The sequence below is a fragment of the Neovison vison genome, chromosome 7, assembly GCF_020171115.1.
Source record: "Neovison vison isolate M4711 chromosome 7, ASM_NN_V1, whole genome shotgun sequence".
In the NCBI taxonomy this organism is placed as follows: domain Eukaryota; kingdom Metazoa; phylum Chordata; class Mammalia; order Carnivora; family Mustelidae; genus Neogale; species Neogale vison.
In genome coordinates, this window is record NC_058097.1 from 95,950,590 (window position 1) to 95,978,447 (window position 27,858).

The 27,858-nt window shown below is 40.4% G+C and overlaps 1 protein-coding gene across 1 annotated transcript in view; it reads left to right on the top strand.

The window, feature by feature from the left end:
- Positions 1 to 18,556, top strand: part of C7H11orf65 (chromosome 7 C11orf65 homolog) — a 69,115-nt gene extending 50,559 nt beyond the window's left edge. Inside the window, exons 7-9 of the mRNA XM_044257710.1 lie at positions 8,274 to 8,444; positions 15,996 to 16,051; positions 18,277 to 18,556. Coding sequence (XP_044113645.1) covers positions 8,274 to 8,444; positions 15,996 to 16,051; positions 18,277 to 18,428 — 379 coding nt within the window. The 3' untranslated portion in view covers positions 18,429 to 18,556. The remainder of the gene's footprint in view (positions 1 to 8,273; positions 8,445 to 15,995; positions 16,052 to 18,276) is intronic.
- The last annotated feature ends 9,302 nt before the right edge of the window (positions 18,557 to 27,858 follow it).

Sequence of the window (27,858 nt, forward strand, 5' to 3'; positions counted from 1 at the left end):
GATCTTAATATAAAAGCTAAGGTCATAAAATACCTACAAGTAGGCAAAGGAGAAAATCTTAGTCACCTTAGTTCTGGCAAAAATTTTTTATGTAGGACACAGAAGGCATGACATATAAAAAAGTTGTCAAATTACACTTCATCAAAGTTAAAAGCTTTTGCTCTCTGAAAGACACTTAAAAAAAAAAGACAAGCTACATGTATATTAGCTAACTGGAATTTGAATAAAATCTTGAGGAAAAAAAAGACAAGCCATAGACAGGAAGAAACCATTAGCGAGATATATACACGTACATATATGTATGTATATATATACATATATATATATATATATATATATATATATAAAACTACTCATGTATATATATGTGAGTAGTTGTCAGTAGTTGTCTGGAGATAGGGGTTTGGGGGAATGAAGGGAGGAAAGGATGAGAAAGGGACACAAGGAACTTTGGGGGGCGATGGAAATGTTCATTTTTTACTATAGTGATGGAGTCACAGGTGTATACTTATGTCAAAACTCTTCATGTTCTGTTTAAAGATGTGTGTTACTATACCTCAGCTGTACCTCAGTAAAGTTATAAAAACTTTTTTGACCCCCCCACCCATTTTGTCCACCCCCCAACCTTTGACAGTCACCATCTATTCTATTTATTTATTATTTATTCTATTCTATTTATCTGTGAGCTTGTGTATTTTTAGATTCCATATGTAAGTGAGACTGTAGGGTATTTTATCTTTCTCTGTCTGACTTGCTTCACTTAGATAATGCTCTCAAGCTCCATTTGTGTTATTGCAAATGGCCAGATTTCATTTTTTTATGGCTGGATAATATTCTTCTGTGTGTATCACATTTTCTTTATCCGTCCATCCATTGATTTTTATAAGAACATGTGCAGACATTCAGAAGACCTTGATAAAGTAGTTCTTCATCTCTTGTACCTGCAGGGTGAGTTGGGGGCAGCCCAGGAACCAGTTGTAAGGGCCGTAGGGTTACAGTGCCTACATGCAAGCAGGTACTTAATGCTCTCGGTCCTGGGCACTAAGGTAAGGGCGTGAGTGGTGAGGAAGTGGAACCCAGAGACCTGGGATGGGGACAGATGGGCAGGCATGGACAAGGCTGAGAACTTTGAACTTAAAACTCCCCTGTTGGTGGTGGAAATTCTTCCTGTCCATTCTGTGGGGCCCAGGCCTTCTCTGCATAAAAGCATTCCAGCTTTTAACTATGCCAGGGGCACCTGGCATAGTTGCTGCATGTGCCCATGTTGCTTCTCCTCAGCATTCTCCCACGAACATCGCATGTTGCCTCCAGCCCACGGAGAGAGTTCTGTCTCAGAACAGCCTGGACACAGAGGTCAAGATCTAGTCCAGGAGCAGATTGCTTATTAATCAAAAGGCTTACAAGAATTTACCAACCTTTCATAGGAGCCTTGGAAACAAGTGAGAGTGGATTTTCAGGTTATGAGATCAGGAGATGATTGGGTTATATTTACTGATAATGATCACATTCATTTAGGATTATGAATTCAATGTGTTGGCTTGAAGTACAGAAATGATGTTAAATAGTCTGTCTGGTTGATTAATCAAAGCCTGAACTCAGCCGAAGCTCTGCCGTTGCAAATGCCTGCCCTCCTCTGGTGTACTGTAAGGATTTCTGGTCTCGGGAATGCATGTCTTCGTTCCTCTCGTGTGCAGTCTACTCAGCTACCCACTAGCTGTAACCCCAGGCCCTAGAAGACAGTTTTCATCAAGTCACTAATACATGAGAGGAACTGCAGAGTTCTGGATGAACTCCATGGTAGCTGTTTTTATAGACCGGAAATGACAGTGGGGAGAGCTGTGGTGGAATTGGTACCTTTAGTTTGCTGGGAATAATGGAACTCTGAAGTGGTAGGGGTTGCAGCTAAGCTTCCAGAAGCCTTTCCTCTAATGCAGCAAGTCAGGACAGCCCCTGGCCCCTGGGATGCTGCTATTGGCCTGACGCATGTTCTTTCTCATCCCAGCCAGCAAGCAGAAAGAGAGGCAGTTCGCATTTACATGGAAAGAAGAGGATGTGCCTTTCCTTCTTATTCTCAGAGCTGTGTCTGCTCTCCTGCTGTTCTCCCTAGGGGCTTGTACATCTCCGTTCCCACAGGCCATCATGCCTGTCCTTGCACTGGTGACCTTACACTAATCAGAGGCAGGGAGCAGAATTAACTCCCCAATGACTTCATAGGACAAATGCATACCAGAGGGAGAGAGAGAATTTTGCAAAATGCCAAGGGTTTGCCACATGACTAAAGCTTATGGTCATTTTGGGATATCCTTTCTAAAGTGAGAGACAAGTTTCAGTACGTTGGTGTGTCTGTCTTGAAGGCACACAGTGCTTACAAGGCGTCTCTGGATTTAGGAAGCTAAACGTGCCGCACTGGGGTGTGCTGCTCCGGCCTGTTTTCATGGTAGCCCAGTGAGGCTGCTGGGCTCCAGTGGGACAGGGTGTAAGAGCGAACATGGTAGCAGGTACACAGCGTGGTCACGGGCCTCCCACTTGGCCTTTAGGGCCAAGCAGTCCCAGCAGTATTGGACAGACAGTGAAATACTGTATGGGGCTTTTTGTAATAAGAGGATCTCAGCACAGAGGGTTTAGGAGTAAGGTAATGCCCTCTTCTGCCAATCTCTGTTTTAAATGGAAAATCAGTTCCGGTTCTGCTACTGGGCTGTGGGACAGACTGGGTGCTTGACTGCAGGACTATAAGTGCTCTGCGATTGTGCACTGACCTGGGTGTTATCTCATCCAGTGAAACGTAAAGCAGAGAGTATACAGCATCATCTCAGTACAAAGTAGATGCAGTGCAAAAGAGAAGGAGTCTGGGAAGGTCCGGAGGGCGGTGGTAAGCTGTATGAGGCGGTGGCCTGGAGTCCTTCAACTCCCGCTTATGCCGCATTGGCGTTGCTCTTCTCCATGCCTTTGGCTTCATGGGGAGTCCCCTGCGGCCAGCTAACAGAGGAGAATATATTAGGTCTAATTCACCAGGGATCAGCACAGGATTCTGGCAACATCGAAATGTGGACAGTCCCTAGATTACAGCCCCCCAGTAGGCACAGAGAATGGTCAAAGGGTGTTCTCCCGGTGAGCCCAGCCGGTTTTCTGCTTCATATGTAAAGGAGGAACAGCGTGAGACAGGAGCCTTATTGTCTGTGGGCAGTAACTGAGCGCTTCCCCGCTGATGAGGCGCTAGGGTGGGATGAAATGGGGAAATTGGGATGGGATCTGGGGCAGGTATACTCACAGTGGGCGGAGCGTATGTTTGTGTCCTTATGAGTGTCCTCCCAAGGGCCCAAGAGGCAGAAAGCGCTAAGTATTCGGATGGACGAGATGACCCAGCCTGCGGATGTCCGTCTCTCACTGACCGCCTCCGTGGCTGCCCAGTGGAGCCGTGCACGAGGCGGCCGTGGGTGCAGGGATGGAGGCTGCACACAGACTCCTAAGCTTGGTCTTTTCCTCGCTGCGGTCGTTCCCACGCCATAGTCTCAGCTGACTGGGCAGCAAAGGCCGTTGCTCTGGCTGCCTGATGGCAGGGGGCTTAGTCCCTTCACAGCCAGGCACGTCTCTGTGTTCGCAGTGACAGACAGACATTCTGGACGTGTGTTTGATTTCTCTGCTTGCGTCACTTCGGTCAGCAGTACCATTTATTACAGAAGCCTTACCCGTCATCATTTTGTTCCATTCAACATTGCCTCTAACCAGGGGCCCATGGACAGTACAGGAAGTGTAGTAATAGGCTCAAAACAACAAAATACATGGACCGTATGTGCCCTCACTGGAAACAGCTGGCATTGACGGGACATTTGTATGATTTGCTGAAGCTCAGGCATAGCATGGGACGGGGCAGAAGGGGGTGGGGTGGGGAGGACACCTGGTAATAAGCCAATGCACATGAACAGTAATCTTTCTTTATTTTTCTTTTCCTCTGTTTACTCTCAAAACAATCCTCATCCATAACTGAGCTCTCTATTTCTAATGACACGGACATCCTATCTCAAACTCAGCTGGTTTAACACTGGATTTCTTATATTCTTCATCATAAAAATTATTTCTATTCCATATTCCTCTTGGCCTCAGGTTATGATACCATCATTTACCCAGTCATCCAAGCCAGAAATGTAGGGGTTCACGTTGACTTCTTACCTTTCATAAGCTCCCATGTGTCATCTGTCATAAAGTCCTATCAGTTCTTTTTTTTTTTTTTTTAATTTATTTATTTGACAGAGAGAGATCACAAGCAGGCAGAGAGAGAGAGAGGAGGTAGCAGGCTCCCTGCTGAGCAGAGAGCCTGATGCAGGACTTGGTCCCAGGACCCTGAGATCATGACCTGAGCCGAAGGCAGCGGCTTAACCCACTGAGCCACCCAGGCGCCCCAAGTCCTATCAGTTCTGATTAAGTTCTAGAACCTAGGTGAGGTTCGGTGGGCTGAGGTCCGGAGCCGATGACCAAGAAAGAATTCTTGAGACATCTTTGGTGCAAAATGGTGGTTTATTAGAGCACAGGGACAGGACCCGTGGGCAGGCGGAGATGCTGCTGCCCCGGGTGGTGAGGGTAGGCGTGTTATATACCTTGCGGTTGGGGGGAGGTGGTGAAGGGATGGGCGATTTCGACAGAGCTCTCACGTGCTAAGGTGGGCCTACAAGGTGCCGGGGGGGAGTCCTTGCCCTTATGGCTTGATCAATGTCGTTTTTAGGTCAGGCATTAACATCAAGATAGTTGGGAGATTCTTAGTGAGGTATTATGACCCTGCTGTCATTTACATTCTCTTCTACCTCAGTCTCCTCCAGTTTATAGTGGGGAGGGGGACATTAGGGCTTCAGGAAATGAAAGTTATTTGCCTCTGGAAATTTGTGCTATTGATAAGGTAACCTCCCTCTTTAGATCTCCAGGACATCTGTAGAGCAAGGGAGATTCCTGTTATGCAGGATTGCGATCCCTGCAAGTTAACTATTTATCGTTTTATGGCAGTCAGGGGTGCCTGAGGAATGCTACACATATGGAGGGGAGCGGGTGAAGAGGGGGTGCAAGGCGCCAGCTTCTACTCTGTTCTCAGCCAGACTCCTGCTCCCTCATCAATTTCTGCTTCCAAACACTCTCCCAAGTCTGGCGTGCCTGTCCCTCCAGGACTGGAGCTGTCAGTGCTCTTGTCTCTACGTCACAGGCAGAGTCCTTCTGTCGCTCTCTTTGTCTCTAGTCTTTTGCCATCTCTGTGTAAACACTAATGCCATGTCTCAAAAACAGATTAAATCCCCTCCTTACCTGAAACATATTAGGGGCTCACTGTCCCTACATCCCACATGATAGTCCCTCTCCCCAGGTTGCTCTTTTCTGGCTCAATTCCTTGGCAACAAGGCTTTCACCTTTTTTTTTTCTTTTTAAAGATTTTATTTATTTGACAGAGATCACAAGTAGGCAGAGAGGCAGGCAGAGAGAGAGGGGAAGGGAAGCAGGCTCCCCGCTGAGCGGAGAGCCCAATGCGGGGTTCCATGTGGGGCTCGATACCAGGACCCTGAGATCATGACCTGAGCTGAAGGCAGAGGCTTTAACCCACTGAGCCACCCAGGAACCCTGGCTTTCACCTTTTGATACGTGGCTCAAACATCTCTTTCTGAAGCCTGCCCTGACTTAGCTAGGCACTGGCACTTTTTTTGGAGGTACCTTCACAGATCTATAAATACTCAGTTGTCACACTTTTGCAGATCTCCTCATATTGGTCTGCTGCTTCCACTGTACTTTGAGCTCCTGAAGAACAGGCATTCTGATCTATTTGTCAGCACAGGGCTGTAGACATAGTAGATGCTTAATGAATATGTGTTTTTTGTTGAATGAATTGAATGAGTGAGCAAGTCAGTCATTCAGTCCTTATGGCTGGATGTGGTTGTAATGTTTCCTTTATATAAGGTTGCAGGGGGTGAAGGAGAAACGTTACTTGGTATGCTTTGTTCACTGACGGCATCCTCTACCGACCTTTGCTGAGAATCAGCAGTGAACAAAATAAACAAAATCTTCGCATTTTTTAATCTCTCTCTTAATTAAAAAAAAGTGTATTTTTTATATTCCCTTCCTGTGTCCTACAGATCTTAGCTCTTCTTGACTTCTTTTCCAGTATAAACTTTGATTCTTAGTAGATCTTTTGCATTTTAACTTCTCTCCCTGGTGGTATATTCAGAAAGACATTTTTATAATTTTTTTCTCTTTAAATTTCTATCTTAGAATAAGATATCATTTAAAAATGGATATATTGGAACATTACCTCTAAAGCCAAATTTTATATTGTTTTTGTTTTAAATACCATTTTTTATAAAACAAGTTATGATTATAAAGTGATCTGTATTTCTGGTTACTATTATATTTGAAGTTCTGTTCTACTTGCTAGCCTATCATTGTTTGATTACTGCTCTAGCCCTCTTAACTATAAATAGTGATTAATATTTAAAAAGTTTAAAACAGAATTAAATTCTTGGAATAAGTATTATAATTCTCTTTAAAATTCATCCTTTTCCTGTATATCCTTGATGAGACCAAAAATAGATAACTGAACTTTTAAATCACTGTTGCCAAAGGAAAAAGAAATATCATCCAGGTGTCTGAATCTAATCACAAGTGTATATTTGGGAATGTAAAACAGGAAAGAACTCATAAAAAAATGTGCTCACCTCTGCCTTCCAGAAGTTTCTGATTTCTAAATACATTTTTGTTGTGGCATCAGCATTTATTAATAAACCTGGGCCATTGGGTACCATCATTCATTCATTTAGTATATATATTTTTTGAGTGCCTATTATGTTCAGGAAATCTAGAGTAGAAGATTGCAAGTTCCATGGAGGAATCCCACCTCTGCACACAATGCTTTGCAAATGGTGGACGGTAGATAAATATTTATTACATGAGTAAGTGATTGAAGAACTATAGAAAAATTGTGAAATCATACTTTCTTAAAATTTGTGCTCTTGCTAACTAATATAAATCAAGAGGCATGTTTCTCCTTCTATGAGAGTAGCTCTCATGGATCATTAACTATTTGAAAAAGTTAGAAACTTCATGAAGGCAGAGACATACCTTGTTACTGTCAGACCCCTTACCATCCAGGAACTTGTAAGCCTTCTTGTATTGAATGTTTCCAATGTGCCAGTCATAGTTCGGAATGCTTTATAAAGATTCACACTTCTAAACCCTTCTGGAATGCTGAGAAGAGGATATGATGATTACCATTTTAAGGTAATCTGAAGCCCAAGAAGACTAGGTTATTTGGAAAGGTCAGAGAGCTAGTAAATAAATCACAGAAGCAAGACTCAAGGCCAGATGGCTGGATATCAGAGCCCTACCTAGCCCTACATGACCACTGTGCCGCTTCCTGCTCTGTGTTGATTTAATAAACGAAAACAGTTTCAGCATAGGTTAACTTTAAAAATGGAATGCCAATATAGATCCTAAAACGAAAAACCAAAGGAAAAATGCTATTTTCCAATACTCTTGGTAAAGACTGCTGACTTGTCTCTACTCACTCAGCCCACGTGCGGTAGATGCACGCACTGATGCATGAGACAGGACATGAGACAGAACAGGGCCACCGAAGAAGTCTCAGCTTGGAGTCCCATTCGAACACGGGCTCTGACATCTGTTTACTGCTTACATGATCCTGACCAATTTCTTAACTTCTTCACCTTCCCATTTGCTCACCCATAAAATGGGAGTAAAAACAGCTGTCACAGAGGGCTGCGTCTTTTTAGAATTAAACAAGATAATGTATGAAAAGTACCTGACACAAAAGAGGGTGTTACCATCTCTCTTCCCTCTGCCTCTCCCTCTCTTTCCCATCCCCCTCCACTTCCCCAGCCGTTACCAGCCCTTAGCCACATGACCTTGTCTTCCAGGACTTCATCTCTCTCCTGAAAGACGAGAGGGCTACTCATCTGATCTCCAGGATCCTTTGACTCTAATTTTGTGATTCAGTGATTTAATTGGATTTTCATTGTTATCACAGCAGTGCAGTGTACTGAGGGCTGGTTTTGAAATGAGGCTTTATGGGTAACATGGTTGATTCAGTTGCTTTCTTTCCCTTTCTTTTTTCTTTTTTTCCCCCCAAACATCTCATCATGTAGAATTGGTTTGGATGTATTTAAGTTAAATCGGGTGAAAATGTGGTTTAATATGTAAATGGCTTCACAGCAACAATATATCTATTAACTGCATCTACTAGTAATGACCGGTTTCACAAGATCGATGTCTCCCTTCCTTTCCCCGTTTAGGTACTATGCAGGAAACCTAGAGGCTAAGTCAACAAATCGTAGAACTCTAGATTTAATTCACACAGCAACCAAGGGGCTCATGAGAGCTGTCGAAAGCGGTGGACTAGATTCAGTGATGGAATGGGAAGTGGATGAAGTGCTGAACTGGACAAATGCCCTGAACTTTGATGAGTAAATGCTTTCTGCTTTTCCTGGGGAGCAAGGGCAGGCCCCGTGTGTGTTTCTGATGTTCCCACCTCTGCTTCGAATCTTGGGCCCACAAACCTAGTCTTAAAAAAAAGAAAAAAAGAAAGAGTATTGTTTGTCTAGAAAAAAAGATATGAGGGAAGAATATAAAAAAGATGATATAAAAGTAGAAAAAAATTAGACTTAGGTATTTTTTTAATTTAAGTATAATTAACATACAATGTTATATGAGTTGTAGGTCTATAGATAGTGATTCAACAATTCTGTGTATAGCTCAGTGTTCACCATGATAAATACAGTCACCATCTGTCACCACACAACTTTACTATGTGTATTACCGACTGTATTCCCACTGCTGTACTTCTCATCTCTGTGACTTGTATCTTTTAACCCCCTTTATCTGTTTTACCCATTCTGCCACCCATCTCCCTTTGACAAACATCTGTGCTCTATATTTAGAGTCTGGTTTTTTTTGTTCATTTGTTTTTTAGAAACAAAATCTATTTCTTAGATTCCACACAAAGTGAAATTCTTTGCTATTTGTCTTTCTCTGTCTGACTTATTTCACCTAGCATTATACCCTCTATCTCCATCCATATTTTCACTAATGTCAAGAGTTCATTTTTTATGGCCAAGTAATATTCCACTGCGTGTGTGTGTGTGTGTGTGTGTGTGTGTGTGTGTGTGTACCACATCTTCTTTATCCATTCATCACTTGATAGACACTTGGGTTGCTTCCATATCATGGCTACTGTAAATAATGCTGCAATAAACATACATATCTTTTCAGATTAGTATATTTGTTTCTTTTGGTAAATACCCAGTAGTGGAATTACTGGATCATATGGTATTTAAGTTTTTAATTTTCCATACTGTTTCCACAGCGGCTGTTCCAGTTTTCATCCCCATCAATAGTGCAGGAGGGTTTCCTTTTCTCCACAACCTCACCAACACTTAACTATTTCTTCTTTCTTCTCTTGTTGATTTTAGTTATTCTTATAGGTATAAGGTGATATCTCATTGTGGTTTTCATTTGCATTTCCCTGATGAGTGAAGTTGAGGATCTTTTCATGTGTCTGTTGTCCATCTGCATGTCTTCTTAAGAGAAATGTGCATTCATATCTCCCACCCATTTTTAACTGGATGTGTGTGTGTGTGTGTGTGTGTGTGTGTTGAGTTGTATAAGTTCTTTATATATTTTGGATATTAACCCCTCATTGGATATTTTATCTGTAAATATCTCCCATTTAGTAGGTTGCCTTTTCATTTTGTTCATAGTTTACTTTGCTATGTAAAAGCTTTTTATTTGGTATAGTCCCAGTAATTTATTTTTGGTATTGTTTTCTTTGCCTGAGGAGACATAGCTAGAAAAATGTTGCCAAGACCACTATCAAGAAATTACTGCATGCATTTTTTTTCTAGGAGATTTCTAGTTTTAGGTCTCACATTTAGATCTATAATCATTTTGAGTTTATTTTTGTGTGTGGTTTGAGGAAGTGGTTCAGTTTCATTCTTTTGCATGTGGCTATCAAGTTTTCCCAACTCCAATTATTGAAGAAAATATTTTTATTATATATTCTTGCCTCCTTTGTTCTAGTTTAATTAACCATATATGTATGGGTTTATTTCTGGCTCTGTACTCCATTCCATTGACCTGTGTGTGTGTTTTCATGCCAGTGCCATACTGTTTTAATTACTATAACTTCCTAGTGTATTTTGAATTCTAGGATTATGATACCTCCAGCTTTTATTCTTCTTTCTCGAGATTGCTTTGGCTATTTGGGGTCTTTTGTGGTTCCATTCTAATTTTATGATTGTTTGTTCTAGTTCTGTGAAAAATGCTTTTGGTATTTCGATAAGGATTATGTTATATTTATAGATTGCTTTGGGTAGTGTGAACATTTTAACATTTAAAAACCAGTGGGGCACCTGGGTGGCTCAGAGGGCTAACCCTCTGCCTTCAGCTCAGGTCATGGTCTCAGGGTCCTGGGATGGAGCCCTGCACTGGGCTCTGTGCTCAGCAGGGAGCCTGCTTCTACCTCTTTCCTGCCTGCTTCTCCCTCTTTCTCTGCCTGCTTCTCTGCCTACTTGTGATCTCTCGCTGTGTGAAATAAATAAGTAAATAAATCTTTTTTAAAAACTTATAAAAACCAATGTGCAAGTGCGGTATATCGTTCCATTTGTGTTGTGTTCAATTTCTTTGATCAGTATCTTACAGTTGCCAGCGTATGGGTTTTTCACCTCATTTATTAGGTTTATACCTAGATATTTTACTCGTTTGGGTGCAGTTGAACATGGGATTGTTTTCTTAATTTCTCTTTCTGCTACTTTGTCATCAATGTGTAGAAATATGACAGATTTCTGTATATTAATTTTGGAATATTGCAACTCTACTAAATTCATTTATGAATTTTTTAAAATTAATTTCTTTTCAGCATTACAGAATTTATTGTTTATGCACCACACCCAGTGCTCCATGCCATATGCGCCCTCCATAATACCCACCACCTGGCTCCCCCTACCTCCCACCCCCACCCCCTTCAAGACCCTCAGGTTGTTTTTCAGAGTCCATAGTCTCTCATGGTTCACCTCCCCTTCCAGTTTCCCTCAACTCCTTTCTTCTCTCCATCTCCCCATGTCCTCCATGTTATTCCTTATGCCCCACAAATAAGTGAAACCATATGATAATTGACTGTCTCTGCTTGACTTATTTCACTCAGCAAAATCTCTTCTAGTCCTGACCATGTTGATACAAAGGTTGAGTATTCATCCATTCTGATGGAGGCATAATACTCCATAGTGTATATGGACCACATCTTCCTTATCCATTCGTCCATTGTAGGGCATCTTGGTTCTTTGCACAGTTTGGTAACTGTGGCCATTGCAGCTATAAACATTGGGGTATTGATGGCCCTTCTTTTCACTACATCTGTATCTTTGGGGTAAATACCCAGTAGTGCAATTGCAGGGTCACAGGGAACTCTCTTTTTAATTTCTTAAGGAATCTCCACACTGTTCTCCAAAGTGGCTGTACCAACTTGCATTCCCACCAACAGTGTAAGAGGGTTCCCCTTTCTCCACATCCTCTCCAACACACGTTGTTTCCTGTCTTGCTGATTTGGGCCATTCTAACTGGTCTAAGGTGGTATCTCAATGTGGTTTTAATTTGAATCTCCCTGAGGCTAGTGATGATGAACATTTTTTTATGTGTCTGTTAGCCATTTGTATGTCTTCATTGGAGAAGTGTCTGTTTATTTCTTCTGCCCATTTTTTGACATGATTATCTGTTTTATGTGTGTTGAGTTTGAGAAGTTCTTTATAGATCCTGGATATCAGCCTTTTGTCTGTACTGTCATTAGCAAATATCTTCTCCCATTCCATGGGTTGCCTCTTTGTTTTGTTGGCTGTTTCTTTTGCTGTGCAAAAGCTTTTGATCTTGATGAAGTCCCAAAAGTTCATTTTTCCTTTTGTTTCCTTTGCCTTTGGAGACATATCTTGAAAGAAGTTGCTGTGGCTGATATCGAAGAGGTTACTGCCTATGTTCTTCTCTAGGATTCTGATGGATTCCTGTCTCATGTTGAGGTCTTTTATCCATTTCAAGTTTATCTTTGTGTACGGTGTAAGAGAATGGTAGAGTTTCATTCTTCTAAATATAGCTGTCCAATTTTCCCAGCACCATTTATTGAAGAGACTATCTTTTTTCCACTGTATATTTTTTCCTGCTTTGTCGAAGATTATTTGACCATAGAGTTGAAGGTCCGTATCTGGGCTCTCTACTCTGTTCCACTGGTCTATGTGTCTTTTTTTATGCCAGTACCATTCTGTCTTGGTGATCACAGCTTTGTAGTAAAGCTTGAAATTAGGTAATGTGGTGCCATCAGTTTTGTTTTTCTTTTTCAACATTTCCTTAGCAATTCGGGGTTTCTTCTGGTTCCATACAAATTTTAGGATTATTTGCGCCAGCTCTTTGAAAAATACCGGTGGAATTTTGATCGGAGTGGCGTTAAAAGTATAGATTGCTCTAGGCAGTATAAACATTGTAACAATGTTTATTCTACCAATTCAAGAGCATGGAATGGTCTTCCATCTTTTTGCGTCTTCTTCAGTTTCATTCATGAGTGTTCTATAGTTCCTCGAGTACAGATTATTTTTTCCCCTTTTTTCTAGGCTCCTGAGTGTGGAGCCCAACATGAAGCTCAAGCTCATGACCCCTGAGATCATGAGTCAGATGCTGAGGGGCCCCCGGGTGGCCCAGTAGGTTTAATGTTTGCCTTCAGTTCAGGTCATGATCCTGCGGTCCTGAGATTGAGCCCTATGCCTGGCTCCCTGCAGGGAGCTAATTTTTTCCTGGTTGTTTTTGTAGTTCTTTTCTGTTCTTTTTCTCTTGTTTTCTCCCTTTGCGGTTTGTTTTCTTTAGTGGTATTCATCTGTTCTAACTTTTTCTGTGGAATCCTGGACAACAAGTTTTCAAAGGAATTCAGCATGATTATTTGGAATATTTCAGTAACATTACTCAACTCAGGCTAATGATTATCTCAGGGAAGACCAAACTTGCAAACACCTTCCTCTACTAATGGCAGAAGTTAGGTATAAGCACCATTTTCTTTCCCTTCCCCTGCACGCCTGCTCATGCTCATGCTCCTGTGTGTGCTTGCTCGCTCTCAAATAGATAAATCTTAAAAAAAAAAAAAAAAAAAGAGTCAGATGCCTAACTGATTAAGCCACCCAGGCTCCTCACTTATGAGTTCTGATAGCTTTCTTGTGGAGTCTTTCAGGTTTTCTATATGTAGTATCTTGTCAAATGCAAATAATGGCAGTTTGACTTTTTCCTTACCAATTTAGATGCTTTTTATTTCTTGTCTGATTGCTGTGGCTAGGACTTCCAGTACTGTGTTGAATAAAAGTGGGGAGAGTGAAGATTATTACTTTGTTCCTGATTTTATAAGAAAAGCTCAGTTTTCACCATTGTTAGCTATGTGTTTTTCATATATAGGCTTTATTATATTGAGGTGTGTTCCCTCTAAACCTACTTTGTTTAGAGTTTTTATCATGAACAATATTGTGTTTTGTCAAATGCATTTTTAACCATCTATTGAGAGGATCATATGGTTTTCCTCCTTCTTAGTGTTAACATGATGTATCACATTGATTGTTTTGCAAATATTGAGCCACCCTTGCATCCCTGGACTAAATCCCACTCGATTGTGGTGGATGATCCTCTTAATATTATTGTCTTCAGTGTGTTAATATTTTGTTGAGGAAAGGTGTCAGTGGACACCTTTCAATAGTCAGACCATTAGAATGACATAAATGTGTTGAATATTGATGTTCAGTGATACAAACCAATTTCTTCCCAGAAACATTGTGTGCTAGCCCCTTGTGTGACAGATGGACACTCCGCTGGAGACCATCATGGACATCTTCTGGTTGCAGCAGTATCATCTGAGAACAATATTGTTACTGTGTTGAAGATAGATAGAGTCAACTTAACTGTAGGACTCAAGGTTACTGAGGAGTGCTGTTGCCCTTCTGCAGTATCCAGAGATACGTCGTCGCTATAGGCACTTAGAATGTAAAACAGTCCTTGTATTGTCACGATTAAATCACCCACATGATGGCTACTGTGCCTGCTGCTGGCATTTATCCTGGTGGGTTTCAGGGTCATATTCTCTATCAAGATGGTTGTTCCTCTTCCGGAGTCTTCATAGTTTTCAAACTGCAAGTGAATTTTGACATAACTTGTTCAGTGGTCAGCTGCTGGGTTATCTTAGTCTTATGATATTCTGGACATCCTGTTGGTGAGAGCTCTTTGCTTTTGTGTGTTATGGGTAGTTTTATATCTGAAGCTGCTTCTTTGATATCTAAGACATGGTTTTTGGCTTCTCTGGTCAGGGAGTTTTCCTGGGCCATTAAGGTGTTAAATTTATACTTTTGAGGGGTTCACTATAGATTCCACATACACTTTATTCTGTAAAAATTTCCAAAAGTATCTCAGTGAGAAAGACAGATCAGCATGGTAATACTCTCATTAGATTGTTGATTCTGTTTGTAAAACTTAGATTTTTTCTTGGTTACAGCTGGTATGTACATGACGAGAGAAAAATCTTAAGCAACTAAATCAATTCAGGTCCTAATCTCAGGTAGAGCAGGGTTAGTGATCAGCCTTAAATACCGTATATGTTCATGCCCCGGACTGTCAGGTCGTAGCAAACAATTGTTTGGAGGTTCTCTATTTTGGTTTCTTGAAAGTGGAATGAAAACTTTTTGGTATATAAATCCAAGGAAGCAGGATCACGGACATCCAACACTTCATAGTTCTCCTCTGAGGAGAGTGACCACTGAAGACAGAATTCGCCTAAATTTAAAATGAAGCCAGACTGAATTGTCTACTAAAAGATCCTGGAGGGGGTTACACCACCTGCTGTTTTCCTGCATCTTTTTCATGTGGCAGGGACTCAGCAGCATCCTGGTGAAGATCCTGGAACAAAGTTCTTGGAGCAGCAATATAGGTAGTGGTGCCAGGAAGGAGCCAACGTAGACACAGTGCTTTGTTATAATTAACTACTGTTGGATAATACGTACTTTCCTATAACAAAACAGACAAACACACAGTCAACAAAAGCATAAAAACAATTCAAAAGGAATAAATAAATACTTGAAAAAATCACAGCGCTTTTCTGAATTACATGATTCAGAATTCTCATTTTTTTTTTTTTCTCTGCAAGGTCCCTTGTCAGCAACTGTTGGGGCCTCCTCCATACTTGATTTTTTGGGTGCAACCAACTCCTTACCTGATTTCAGAGGCTTGGGAAAAGGGATGAAATAGGATAAGTCACAGGAAACCTGCCTCTTTAAAGCTCTACCTCATCTCTGTAGCTCATGTTGCCTTATCCTTCCCTATCTACGTCTTCTCGGGCTGCCTTTGTCTCCCTAATTCAGTCTCTCTGTTTAGGGAAGAGAGGTGGCAGCCCCAAAATTGTGCTTGACTTTAATGTAATTTCTTATATTCACCAGACATGGCAAAGATAGCACCCTTACTCTACTAAGATCATAAAACACACACTTTAAATTTCCGCTGACATGACAGAGACCGTAAGTCTGACAATCCAGAACCAAGGAGAAAGTTTGTTGTTGTTCTTTTCCCCTGACTTTTTTCCTCCCAGAGAATTTTCTTTTGGTACTTTTAGAAGTTAACTGAGATCTTAGTATGAGGACATGACGTTGTAGGAGTGGTGCAGGATAGAATGAGAAGATTGTGCTGGAGGGAGATCAGAGGGCATGACTATGGTAGAGGGTAGATGCACCATTTTTATTCCTCCTCCAACACCTTGTTTGAGGGGTTGTCTTACATACAGGGGGGTAGCCAGAGATGGAACAGTCATGAGAGTTAAACATTTGAACTTGTGCATTTGTCACCATCAATCCAATATTTCATAGAGAAAGTGAAATTTTAGAAGTAATCTAACAGGTACTAATAGATCAATTTATTACTAATACATTGATTTAATTTAATGAATGCCCATATAATGTGCTTAGGTATATTGCCAACTGGAAGGAAATTGCTACAAGCAACTCTTCAGATAACTTCAAAAGTAGGTGATTTTTAGCAATACTTTTATGGGGAATTCTTGTGAACAGAATGACACATTCCACGCATACACACATTTTGAAGCACCTACGTCTCAGCACCTTGCGCAGTATATAGATGGAGATGAATTTGCTAAGTCCTTTTTACCTTTACATGTAAGCTTATTATTTGGGAATAGAAGAAAAATTTCTGTTTTATTTAGGTGGCTAAATGGTTTAAAAAAGGAATCCTCCTTTTGAAAAGTTGCTTCTTTCATGGTAATTATTTTTTTTCATGGTAATTATTTTTTTTTCATGGTAATTATTTTTAATGAGCAGACTTCACTTGGCAAAACAAATGCCTCAAAATGTTAGAAATAGGGGTGCCTGCCTGGCTTAGTTGTCAGAGTATGCTCTTGATCTCGAGGTCATGAGTTCAAGCCCCATGTTGGGATGGAGCCTACTTAAAAAAAATTTTTTTTGACGTTAGAAATAATTTTTTAAGTTCTATGCCACTTGTCCTGCCAGTGGTCCTCAGCGCTGAGAAACTGAAAGTGATAGCCTATTGAGGAAGCATATTCTCATGTCCTAGAAAGCATATTCTCATGTCCTAACATAGCTCAAGCCTAATTGTGGATATTGTATAATCTGAATGTATGTCCTGTGATTATCAGCAAGAGGCAGTAGGTTACAGTTGTGGAATGTTGATTCAGACTGCCTGGTTCTGATTTTTGGTTCTGCCGTTTGAGGTCTGTGTGGTACTGGGGAAGTTACTGACTCAGTTTCCTCATCTGTAAAATGAGAAAAGCAGCAGTACCTAGCTCATCGGTTGTTGTGAGGTAATGAGAGATAACACGTGTGAAGAGTTAGAATAGTGCCTGGCACACGTACGTGCTCTGTAAATGTTAGCTTGTCATTCATCTTAACATACCTATTCCCAACTCACGGCCACCAACCAACAGCCTCCGAACTGACCATCACCCGGGGCACGGCCCACACAATAGTGATCTTTTACAGATTTAAGTCAATACAGTTAACACGTTTATTTAACAAACTCTTCTTTAGCAGTGACTATGTGGAAGTGCTGTCTCAAAGTGCTTTATAAAATTAACTCATTTAATTTTCAGAACAGCTCACCAAGACAAGGTTCATTTTACAGATAAGCAAGATACAGGGCACACAGTCAGCTCCTGTGAGGGCGAGGATTGGAACGGAGGCAGGCTGGCTTTAGAAACCTCACTCCTAACGATGAACACCTCTGCTGTTTCATACTTTCCCACTGTGCTTGGAATACAGTCGTTACTTTGTCATGGCCTTCGGGCTCTGGCTCGCTTTCCAACCTGCTCATGTCCCGCTCTGCCCCTCCCCCACACCCTGCAGCACCAGCCTCTTGCCTGGTCCTCAGAAATGCTCTGTGGTTTCCACTTGAGGGGTTTAATCAGTCCATGGCCTTCTAGAGAACAGTGTTTGGTAACTACCTTCACTTGACAGCAGGGATTTGTCTGTTTGATATGAATCCCCAACCTGTAGCACCTGGGAGGTTCTCAGTGGTGGATCAAAGAATATCGAGGAATGACAAATAAGAAATTGAAGCAGAGAATATAAATACTGAGATAAAAGAGCTTATGGTGAAAAGAAGGAAAGTCATAACATGGCAATTGGAAGGAGCATAAAATCAAGTGAAAATTATTTTAAGTAGGGGGGACTTGCCCTGTCAGTGCGGTCAGTGGAAGGTGACACACTGAAGCTGTTGGCATGGAAGAAGAAGCACAAGGAAATCACATCCAGAGAAGATAAGAAACTTCTAGCTCTAGGGAGAGAACAGGCTTCTCTTCATTTATTGGCTACTAGTTAATTATGGATCACCAGCCGATGCCCAACTAATGTTCTTTACATGCACCCTCACACTTAACTCTCATAGAAATTTTGAGCTACATATGTGCCATTGCTATTCCCATTTTACAGATGAGGTTAAGTAACCTGCCCCAAATTGTACCGCTACTTAGTAGTAGATCGAACCTCACACCCAGATCCTGCAGAGCCTGTTGTAGAGATGGACAACAACGGTGTCGGAAGTAGATGAACTGGGAAATTTGAGACATTTCTGGCTAAGTAAGATACAGAGGTATCTGCTCTAAGAGTGGCGAGAACGACTGTGAAAGAGACCTGGTCTGGGAGATAGAGACCTATTGAATGAGTCTACACCTTGTCATATCTGACATCCTTCTAAACGTTTGTCATTTCTCTTTAGGTTACACACTTGAGCAACCATGGAAAAAAAGATTTGACTATGCAGATCTATCAGAGGAGAAAATGGGAACACCAGAAGATAATTTAGATGGAAATATTTATAAAAAGTCAAATTCTACTAGACTAACACCTGATTCTACTTACGGAATATAATAATGAAGTACTCTGCTTTTCTGAGCTATAGCCCTTCAAGCCCGGATTCTATTGGTTATAGTCAAGAGAGAGTTTGTTCTGTCCGGGATGACTTGCATTTTTTTGGGCACAGAATCTGTGTAGCTCAATTAAGTAAGGAAGCCTAAAGAGAAATAGGACATCAGACTGAATCCAATGGTCATGAAAAATGTAGAAATTACTCCTTGTATTCTAACAATCCCACTTAAATAAATACATTTATGTGCAAAAAAATCTTCAGATTGATTTTCCTCTTTACCTCAAGCATTCTTTATTTGTGCATTCATGTCAGGCAGAGCTCTTTTTCCACTTAAAAAAAGGGAATGGGACAATGTGATAAGTTCTCCTGTTGTCAGGAAAGCCAAAGCCCTACCAGAAACCCCAGTCCCTGTCACCTAAGGCATCCTTGAAATGAAACTGGGTCACAGGGGCCCCCTTAGCTAAAGAAGCTAGAAAGCAAAATCTGTCTTTCAGCTTCCACAGGAGAGGAGTAAAGGAGTGGGGGTACCTGCTGGGTCTCCCACATCCTCCAAGTCTGAATTACTCTGTGTTCCCAGAAGCAACCTTTCCTACCTACTACACATCATCCTACTTTCCACACTGTATCTTTACAAATCTGTCAATAACCCAACTGACAGATAGAGGCTTGTATCCTTGAGTACTGAAACAAAAACAAAAACCAGCATTCAGAGGATCTACTCTATCTTTAAGAAAAAAAATCAGATTTATTGTGATATAATTTTTTGAGGTCGAATTTCCCATATTGAGTGTTCCGTTGGAGTTTAGACAAATGTCTACATTCATGTAAATATAACATTCAAGACATAAAGCGTTTCCATCACCCCCAAATTGTGCATCCTTGCAGTCGGTCCACTCACCTCACCCTAAGCCCCTGGAAACCACTGATCTCCTTTGAATCACTACAGTTCTTCCTTTGCTAGAACGGCATATAAACGGAATGATTCCGTTGGTAGTCTTTTTTTGGTTCGCTTCTTTCATTTAGCATAATGCTTTTGAGATTCATCCTTCTTGTCACTTACATCCGTAGTTCATTCCTTTGTTAGTGACTTCTATTCCGTTATATGGCTATCCCACAATTTGGGATTCACCAATTGATGGACATTTGGTTGTTTCTGGTTTGGGATCATTATGAATGAAGCTGCATTGAACATTCATGTGTGAGTCTTTGTGGGTACATATATTTTCATTTCCCTTGGGAAATACCTGGAAGGGTAATAGCTAAGGCAAACTATAATTTATTAAGAATCTGTTTTTTTCTTGTTTTATATTTATATAAAATAAAATGTAAAATATAAATGTATTTTAAAATTAGAAATGTATTGCTGACATATAATTGACATACAGTGTTATATTGGTTTCAGGAACACACGATACTCATTTGACAATTCTATGCCCATTGCTCACTATGATAACTATAGTCACCATACAACATTATTTTATGAGATCATTAACTATATTTCCTATGCTGTACTTTCCATCTCCTTGAGTTATTTAATAACTGGAAGTCTGTACACCTTAATCCCCTTCATGTATTTTTTGTTTGTTGGTTTAAAAGATTTTATTTATTTATTTATTTGACAGAGAGAGAGAGATCACAACTAGGCAGAGAAGCAGGCAGAGAGAGAGGAGGAAGCAGGCTCCCCGTGGAGCAGAGAGCCCGACATGGGGCTTGATCACAGGACCCTGGGATCATGACCTGAGTCGAAGGCAGAGACTTTAACCTACTGAGCCACCCAGGCATTCCCCACCTCATGTATTTTAACCAACCCCCCATTCACCTGTCCTTTGGCCACCACCCGTTTGTTCTCTGTATTTAAACTTTTATTTTTTTGTTTGTTTTACAGTTTTTGGATACCTCATGTAAATGAAATCATATAGTGTTTGTCTTTGATTTATTGCACTTAGCATAATACTCTCAATAACCTTCTATGTTGACACAAAAGTTTTTTTTTTTTAAGATTTTTAAAAAAAAATCTATTTATTTGACAGAGATCACAAGTAGGCAGAGAGGCAAGCAGAGAGAGAGGAAGGGAAGCAGGCTCCCTGCTGAGCAGAGAGACCGATATGGGATTGATTCCAGGACTCTGGGATCATGACCTGAGCTGAAGGCAGAGGCTTTAACCCACTGAGCCACCCAGGTGCCCCAAAAGTCAGTCTTTTTTATGCCCAAGTAATATTAGTATGTGTCTGTTTATCACATTTTGTTATTATAGATAATGCTGCAATAAACACAGGGGTTTAGGCACCTGGGTGGCTCAGTCAGTTAAGCAGCTGCCTTCATCTCAGGTCATTATCTCAGGGTCCTGAGGTCAAGCCCCAACATCAGGCTCCCTGCTCAATGGGGGTTCTGCTTCTTCCTCTGCCTCTGTTGCTCCCCCTGCTTGTGCTCTCACATTTGCATGTTCTCTCCCTCAAATAAATAAAATCTTTTAAAAAATAGAGGTGCATATATCCTTTCAAATTAATGTTCTTGTTTTGAGTAAATAGTGCAATTACTGGATCATATGATGATTCTATTTTTAATTATTTGAGAAACTTTCATACTGTTTCCTACAGTGTCTGTACCAGTTGAAACTCCCACTAAGAATGCACAAGAGTTCCCTTTTCTCCACATCCTTATCAACACATTATTTCTTACCTTTTTTTTTTTTTAAAGATTTTATTTATTTGTCAGAGAGAGAGAGCAAGCACAGGCAGACAGAATGGCAGGCAGAGGCAGAGGGAGAAGCAGGCTCCCTGCTGAGCAAGGAGCCTGATGTGGGACTCGATCCCAGGATGCTGGGATCATGACCTGAGCCGAAGGCAGCTGCTTAACCAACTGAGCCACCCAGGCGTCCCTATTTCTTACCTTTTTGATCCTAGCCATTCTGATGGGTGTAAGGTGGTATCTCGTGGTTTTGATTGACATTTCCCTGATAATTAGTAATGTTGAACATCATTTTATATGTTTGTTAGCCATCTGTATGTCTTTGAAAAATGTCTTTCAGGTCTTGTGTCCATTTTAAAATCAGATTATTTGGGTTTTTTTGGTGTCGGGTTGTATAAGTTCTTCATATATTTTGGGTATTAATCCTTTATCATATCATTTGCAAATACATTCTTCCATCCAGTAGGTTTGCCTTTTTGTTCTATTGATGGTTTCCATTGCTTTGCTTTTTATTTTGCTGTAATCCTAGTAGTTAATTCTTTTGTTTCCTTTGGCTGAGAAGACCTATCCCTAAATACATCGCTAACGCCGATGTCTAAGAGATTACTAACTATGTTTTCTTCTAGGAATATTATAGTTTCAGGTCTCACATAAAGGTCTATTTGAGCTTATTTTTTTTTTAAGATTTTATTTATTTATTTGTCAGAGACAGAGGGAGAGAGAACAAGTGAGCACAGGCAGACAAAGAGGCAGGCAGAGGCAGAAGGAGAAGCAGGCTCCCTGCCAAGCAAGGAGCCCGATGTGGGACTCGATCCCAGGACCCTGGGATCATGACCTGAGCCAAAGGCAGCTGCTTAACCAACTGAGCCACCCAGGCGTCCCTTTTTGAGCTTATTTTTGTGTATGGTGTAGAAACACAGTCGTATCATTATTTTGCATGTAGACGTCCAGTTTCTCCAGCACCATTTATCGAAGTAAATGTCTTTTCGCTGTTGTATATTCTTATTCCTTTGTCATTTAATTGTCTGTGTAGCCATGGGTTTATTTCTGGGCTGTCTGTCCTGTTCCATTGACCTATGTGTTTGTTTTTGTGCCATTTCCGTGCTTTTCTGGTTTCTGCACCTTTGTAGTATATTTTGGAGTCTGGGATTGTTACACGTCCAGCTTAGTTCTTTTTCAGGATTACTTTGGCTGTTCAGGGTCTTTCAGGTTCCATACAAATTTTAGGATTACATGTTCTAGTTTTGTGGGAAAATGCTGTTGGTATTTTGATAGAGATTGCGTTAAATCTGCAGATTGCTCTGGGTAGTCTGGTTCTTTGTTATTAGTGCATAGAAACACAACATATTTCTGTATGTTAATTTTGTATCCTGTAAGTTTACTGAATTCATTTATGAGTTATTCTAATAGCTTTTTGGTGGAGTCTTTCAGGTTTTCTATATGTAGTATCATGTCCTCTACAAATAGTGATAGTTTAACTTCTTCTTCACAGTTTTTTTTTAAGATTTTATTTATTTATTTGGCAGACAGAGATCACAGGTAGGCAGAGAGACAGGCAGAGAGAGAGAGGAGGAAGCAGGCTCCCTGCTGAGCAGAGAGCCTCATGTGGGACTCGATCCCAGGACTCTGAGACCATGACCTGAGCTGAAGGCAGAGGCTTAACCCACTGAGCCACCCAGGCGCCCCTTCCTTACAGTTTTGATGCCTTTTATTTCTTTTTCCTGTCTGGTTGCTACAGCTAGGACTTCCCAGTGCTATGTTGAAGGCAGGTGATGAGAGTGGACATTCTTGTCTTTTTCCTGAGCCTGGAAGAAAAGTTCCATTTTTCACCATCAAGTATGATGTTAGCTGTGGGGTTTTCATCATAAGAACTTTATAAGGTATGTTCCCACTATACCTGTGTCATTGATTGTTTTATCATGAAAGAGGTCGTATTTTGCCAAATGCTTTACCTGTATCTTTTGAGGGGATAATGTGGTTTTTGTCCTTTCTCTTGTTAATGTATCACATTGATGGCTTTGTGAATATTGAACTACCCTTGTATCCCTAGAACAAATCATACTTGATTGTGATGAATGAATCTTTTAATGTTTTGTTGGATTCAGAATGCTAATGTTCAGATGAGGATTTTTGCTTACACATTCATCAGAAATACTGGCCTATAGTTTTCTTTTTTGAAGTGTCTTTGTCTGGTTCTGGGATCAAGGTAATGCTGGCCTCCTAAAATGAATTTGGAAGTTTTCCTCGCTTTTTTTGGAGTAATTAGTAATAAATACTAACTCTTCTTTAATGTTTTGTAGAATTCACCTATGAAGTCATCTAATCCAAGACTTTTATTTGTTGGGAATTTTTTGTTTACTGATTCAGTTTAATTACTGGTAATGATTTGATCAGATTTTCTGTTTCTTTCTAATTTAGATCAGAAGGTTGTATGTTTCTAAGAATTTAATCATTTCTTTTAGATTGTCCTAGGTTGTCCAGTTTGTTGTTGTATAATTTTCCATGATGTTCTCTTGATGTGGTGTCAGTTATTATTTCTCCTCCTTCATTTTTCATTTTAGAGTTCTCACTGAGATTTGATAATTTTGTTTATCTTTTCACAGAGCCAGCTCTTAGTTTCATTGGTCCTTTCTATTCTTTTACTTATTTTTTTAAAAGATTTTTAAAATTTATTTGAGAGAGAGAAAGAGTGTGTGTGTCTATGTGGGTGTGTGTGCACATGTACATGCACACACACATGCATACAAGGATGGGGCAGTGAGGGAGGGAAAGAATCTCTAGCAGACTCCATGCTGAGCGTGGAGGGAATATAAGCAGGGGGGAGTCAGAGGGAGAAGCAGATTCCCTGCTGAGCAGGGAGGCCAATTCGAGGCTCAGTCCTAGGCCCTTGGGATCATGACCTGAGCCAAACGCAGATGCTTAGCTGACTGAGCCACCTAGTGCCCCTACATTTAAAGTAATTATTGATAGATACATACTTAGTGCATTTTGTTGATTGTTTTATGGTTATTTTTGTAGTTCTCTGTCTCTTATTCTTTTGCTTGCTTCCCATGTAGTTTGATGGTTCTATAGCATATATAGTATATGCTTTGATAGCTCTATGTTTTGTGTATATATTATAGTTTTTTGATTTGTGGTTACCATTAGTTTTGTATATAACATCGTATGTGCATAGCAGTCTATATTAAGTTGATGGTCACTTAAGATCAAACACACTGTTAAAGTGCTCAATTTTTATTCCTTCCTCCATGTTTTATGTCTATGAAGCCATAGTTTACATGTTTTGATTTTCTATATCCCTTGATTAATTTTTGTAGACAGAATTGGTTTTACTGATTTTGTGTTTCAGCCTCCATACTGGCTATATGAGTGATCAATCTATCATTACTGTATGTTTGATTTTTACCTGTAACACTTTTTAAAAATATTTATTTATTTATTTATTTATTTATTTATTTTAGAGAGAGAGAGCACACCCATGCACATAAGCATGCACAAGTAAGGGGAGGGAGAGTATCCCAACGCATAAACCCCCTCTCCCGCTAAACATGGAGCCCAACACATGACTTGAGCAAAAACCAAGAGCTGAATATTCAACTGATTGAGCCACCCAGGGACCCTGAATCTGTCTTTGTTTTTGTTTTTGTTTAATTTATTTTAAATTTATTTTCAGCATAACAGTTTTCATTGTTTTTGTACCACACCCAGTGCTCCATGCAATCCGTGCCCTCTTTAGTACCCACCACCTGGTTCCCCCAACCTCCCACACCCCCACCACTTAAAACCCCTCAGATTGCTTTTCAGAGTCCATAGTCTCTCATGGTTCACCTCCCCTTCCAATTTCCCCCAACTCCCTTCTAACTCCGCATGTCCATGATGCTATTCGTTATGCTTCACAAATAAGTGAAACCATATGATAATTGACTCTCTCTGCTTGACTTATTTCACTCAGCATAATCTCCTCCAGTCCCATCCATGTTGCTACAAAAGTTGGGTATTCGTCCTTTCTGATGGAGGCATAATACTTCATAGTGTATATGGACCACATCTTCCTTATCCATCCGTCCGTTGAAGGGCATCTTGGTTCTTTCCATAGTTTGGCGACCGTGGCCATTGCTGCTATAAACATTGGGGTACAGATGGCCCTTCTTTTCACTACATCTATATCTTTGGGGTAAATACCCAGTAGTGCAATTGCAGGGTCATAGGGAAGTTCTACTTTAATTTCTTGAGGAATCTCCACACTGTTCTCCAAAGAGGCTGCACCAACTTGCATTCCCACCAACAGTGTAAGGGAGTTCCCCTTTCTCCATATCCCCTCCAACACATGTTTCATCTCTTGCTAATTTTGGCCATTCTAACTGGTGTAAGGTGATATCTCAATGTGGTTTTAATTTGAATCTCCCTGATGGCTAGTGATGATGAACATTTTTTCATGTGTCTGATAGCCATTTGTATGTCTTTGCTGGAGAAGTGTCTGTTCATATCTTCTGCCCATTTTTTGATATGATTATCTGTTTTGCGTGTGTTGAGTTTGAGGAGTTCTTTATAGATCCTGGATATCAACCTTGTCTGTACTGTCATTTGCAAATATCTTCTCCCATTCCGTGAGTTGCCTCTTTGTTTTCTTGACTGTTTCCTTTGCTGTGCAGAAGCTTTTGATTTTGATGAAGTCCCAGAAGTTTATTTTGGCTTTTGTTTCCTTTGCCTTTGGAGACATATCTTTTTTTTTTTTTCAATTTATTTATTTTCAGAAAAACAGTATTCATTATTTTTTCACCACACCCAGTGCTCCATGCAAGCCGTGCCCTCTATAATACCCACCACCTGGTACCCCAACTCCCCCCCCCCCCGGAGACATATCTTGAAAGAAGTTGCTGTGGCTGATATGGAAGAGATTACTGCCTATGTTCTCCTCTAGGATTCTGATGGATTCCTGTCTCACATTGAGATCTTTTATCCATTTTGAGTTTATCTTTGTGTATGGTGTAAGAGAATGGTCAAGTTTCATTCTTCTACATATAGCTGCCCAGTTTTCCCAGCACCATTTATTGAAGAGACTGTCTTTTTTCCACTGGATATTTTTTCCTCTTTTGTTGAAGATTATTTGACCATAGAGTTGAGGGTCCATATCTGGGCTCTCTACTCTGTTCCACTGGTCTATGTGTCTGTTTTTATGCCAGTACCATTCTGTCTTGGTGATCACAGCTTTGTGGTAAAGCTTGAAATCAGGTAACATGATGCCCCCAGTTTTGTTTTTCAACATTTCCGTAGCGATTCAGGGTCTCTTCTGATTCCATACAAATTTTTGGATTAGTTGCTCCACCTCTTTGAAGAATACCGGTGGAATTTTGATCGGAGTGGCATTAAAAGTATAGATTGCTCTAGGCAGTATAGACATTTTATCAATGTTTATTCTTCCGATCCAAGAGCATGGAATGGTCTTCCATCTTTTTGTGTCTTCTTCAATGTCTTTCATGAGTGTTCTGTAGTTCCTCGAGAACAGATCCTTTACCTCTTTGGTTAGGTTTATTCCCAGATATCTTATCGTTCTTGGTGCTATAGTAAATGGAATCGATTCTCTAATTTCCCTTTCTGTATTTTCATTGTTAGTGTATAAGAAAGCCACTGATTTCTGTACATTATCTTTGTATCCTGCTCGTTGCTGAATTGCTGTATGAGTTCTAGTAGTTTGGGGGTGGAGTCTTTTGGGTTTTCCATATAAAGAATCATGTCATCTGCAGAGAGAGAGAGAGAGTTTGACTTCTTCCTTGCCAATTTGGATACCTTTTATTTCTCTTTGTTGTCTGATTGCTGTTGCTAGGACTTCTAATACTATGTTGAACAAGAATGGTGAGAGTGGGCATCCTTGTCGTGTTCCTGATCTCAAAGGGAAGGCTGCAAGCTTTTTCCCATAGAGGATGATATTTGCTGTGGGTCTTTCATAGATAGATTTGATGAAGTTCAGGAATGTTCCCTCTATCCCTATACTTTGAAGCGTTTTAATCAGGAACAGATGCTGGATTTTGTCAAATGCTTTTTCTGCATCAATTGACAGGACCATGTGGTTCTTTTCTCTTTTCTTACTAATTTGTTCTATCACATTGATTGATTTGCAAATGTTGAACCATCCTTGTAGCCCAGGGATGAATCCCACCTGGTCATGGTGGATAATCTTTTTAATGAGCTGTTGGATCCTGGTTGCTAGGATCTTGTTGAGAATCTTAGCATCCATATTCATCAGTGATATTGGTCTGAAATTCTCCTTTTTGGCAGGGTCTTTGCCTGGTTTGGGCATCAGGGTAATGCTGGCTTCATAGAAAGAGTCTGGAAGTTTTCCTTCTGCTTCAGTTTTTTGAAACAGCTTCAGGAGAATAGGTGTTATTTCTTCTTTGAAAGTTTGGTAGAATTCCCCAGGGAATCCATCAGGTTCTGGGCTCTTGTTTTTTGGGAGGTTTTTGATCACTGCTTCAATCTCGTTACTAGGTATCAGTCTATTCAGGTTGTTGATTTCTTCCTGGTTCAATTTTGGGAGATTATAGTTTTCCAGGAATGCATCCATTTCATCTAGGTTGCTAATAAGCTTATTGGCATATAACTGTTGATAATAACTTCTGATTATTGTTTCTACTTCCTTGGTGTTAGTTGTGATCTCTCCCTTTTCATTCATAATTTTACTAATTTGGGCTTTCTCTCTTTTCTTTTGGATTAGTGTGGCCGATGGTTTATCGAGCTTATTGATTC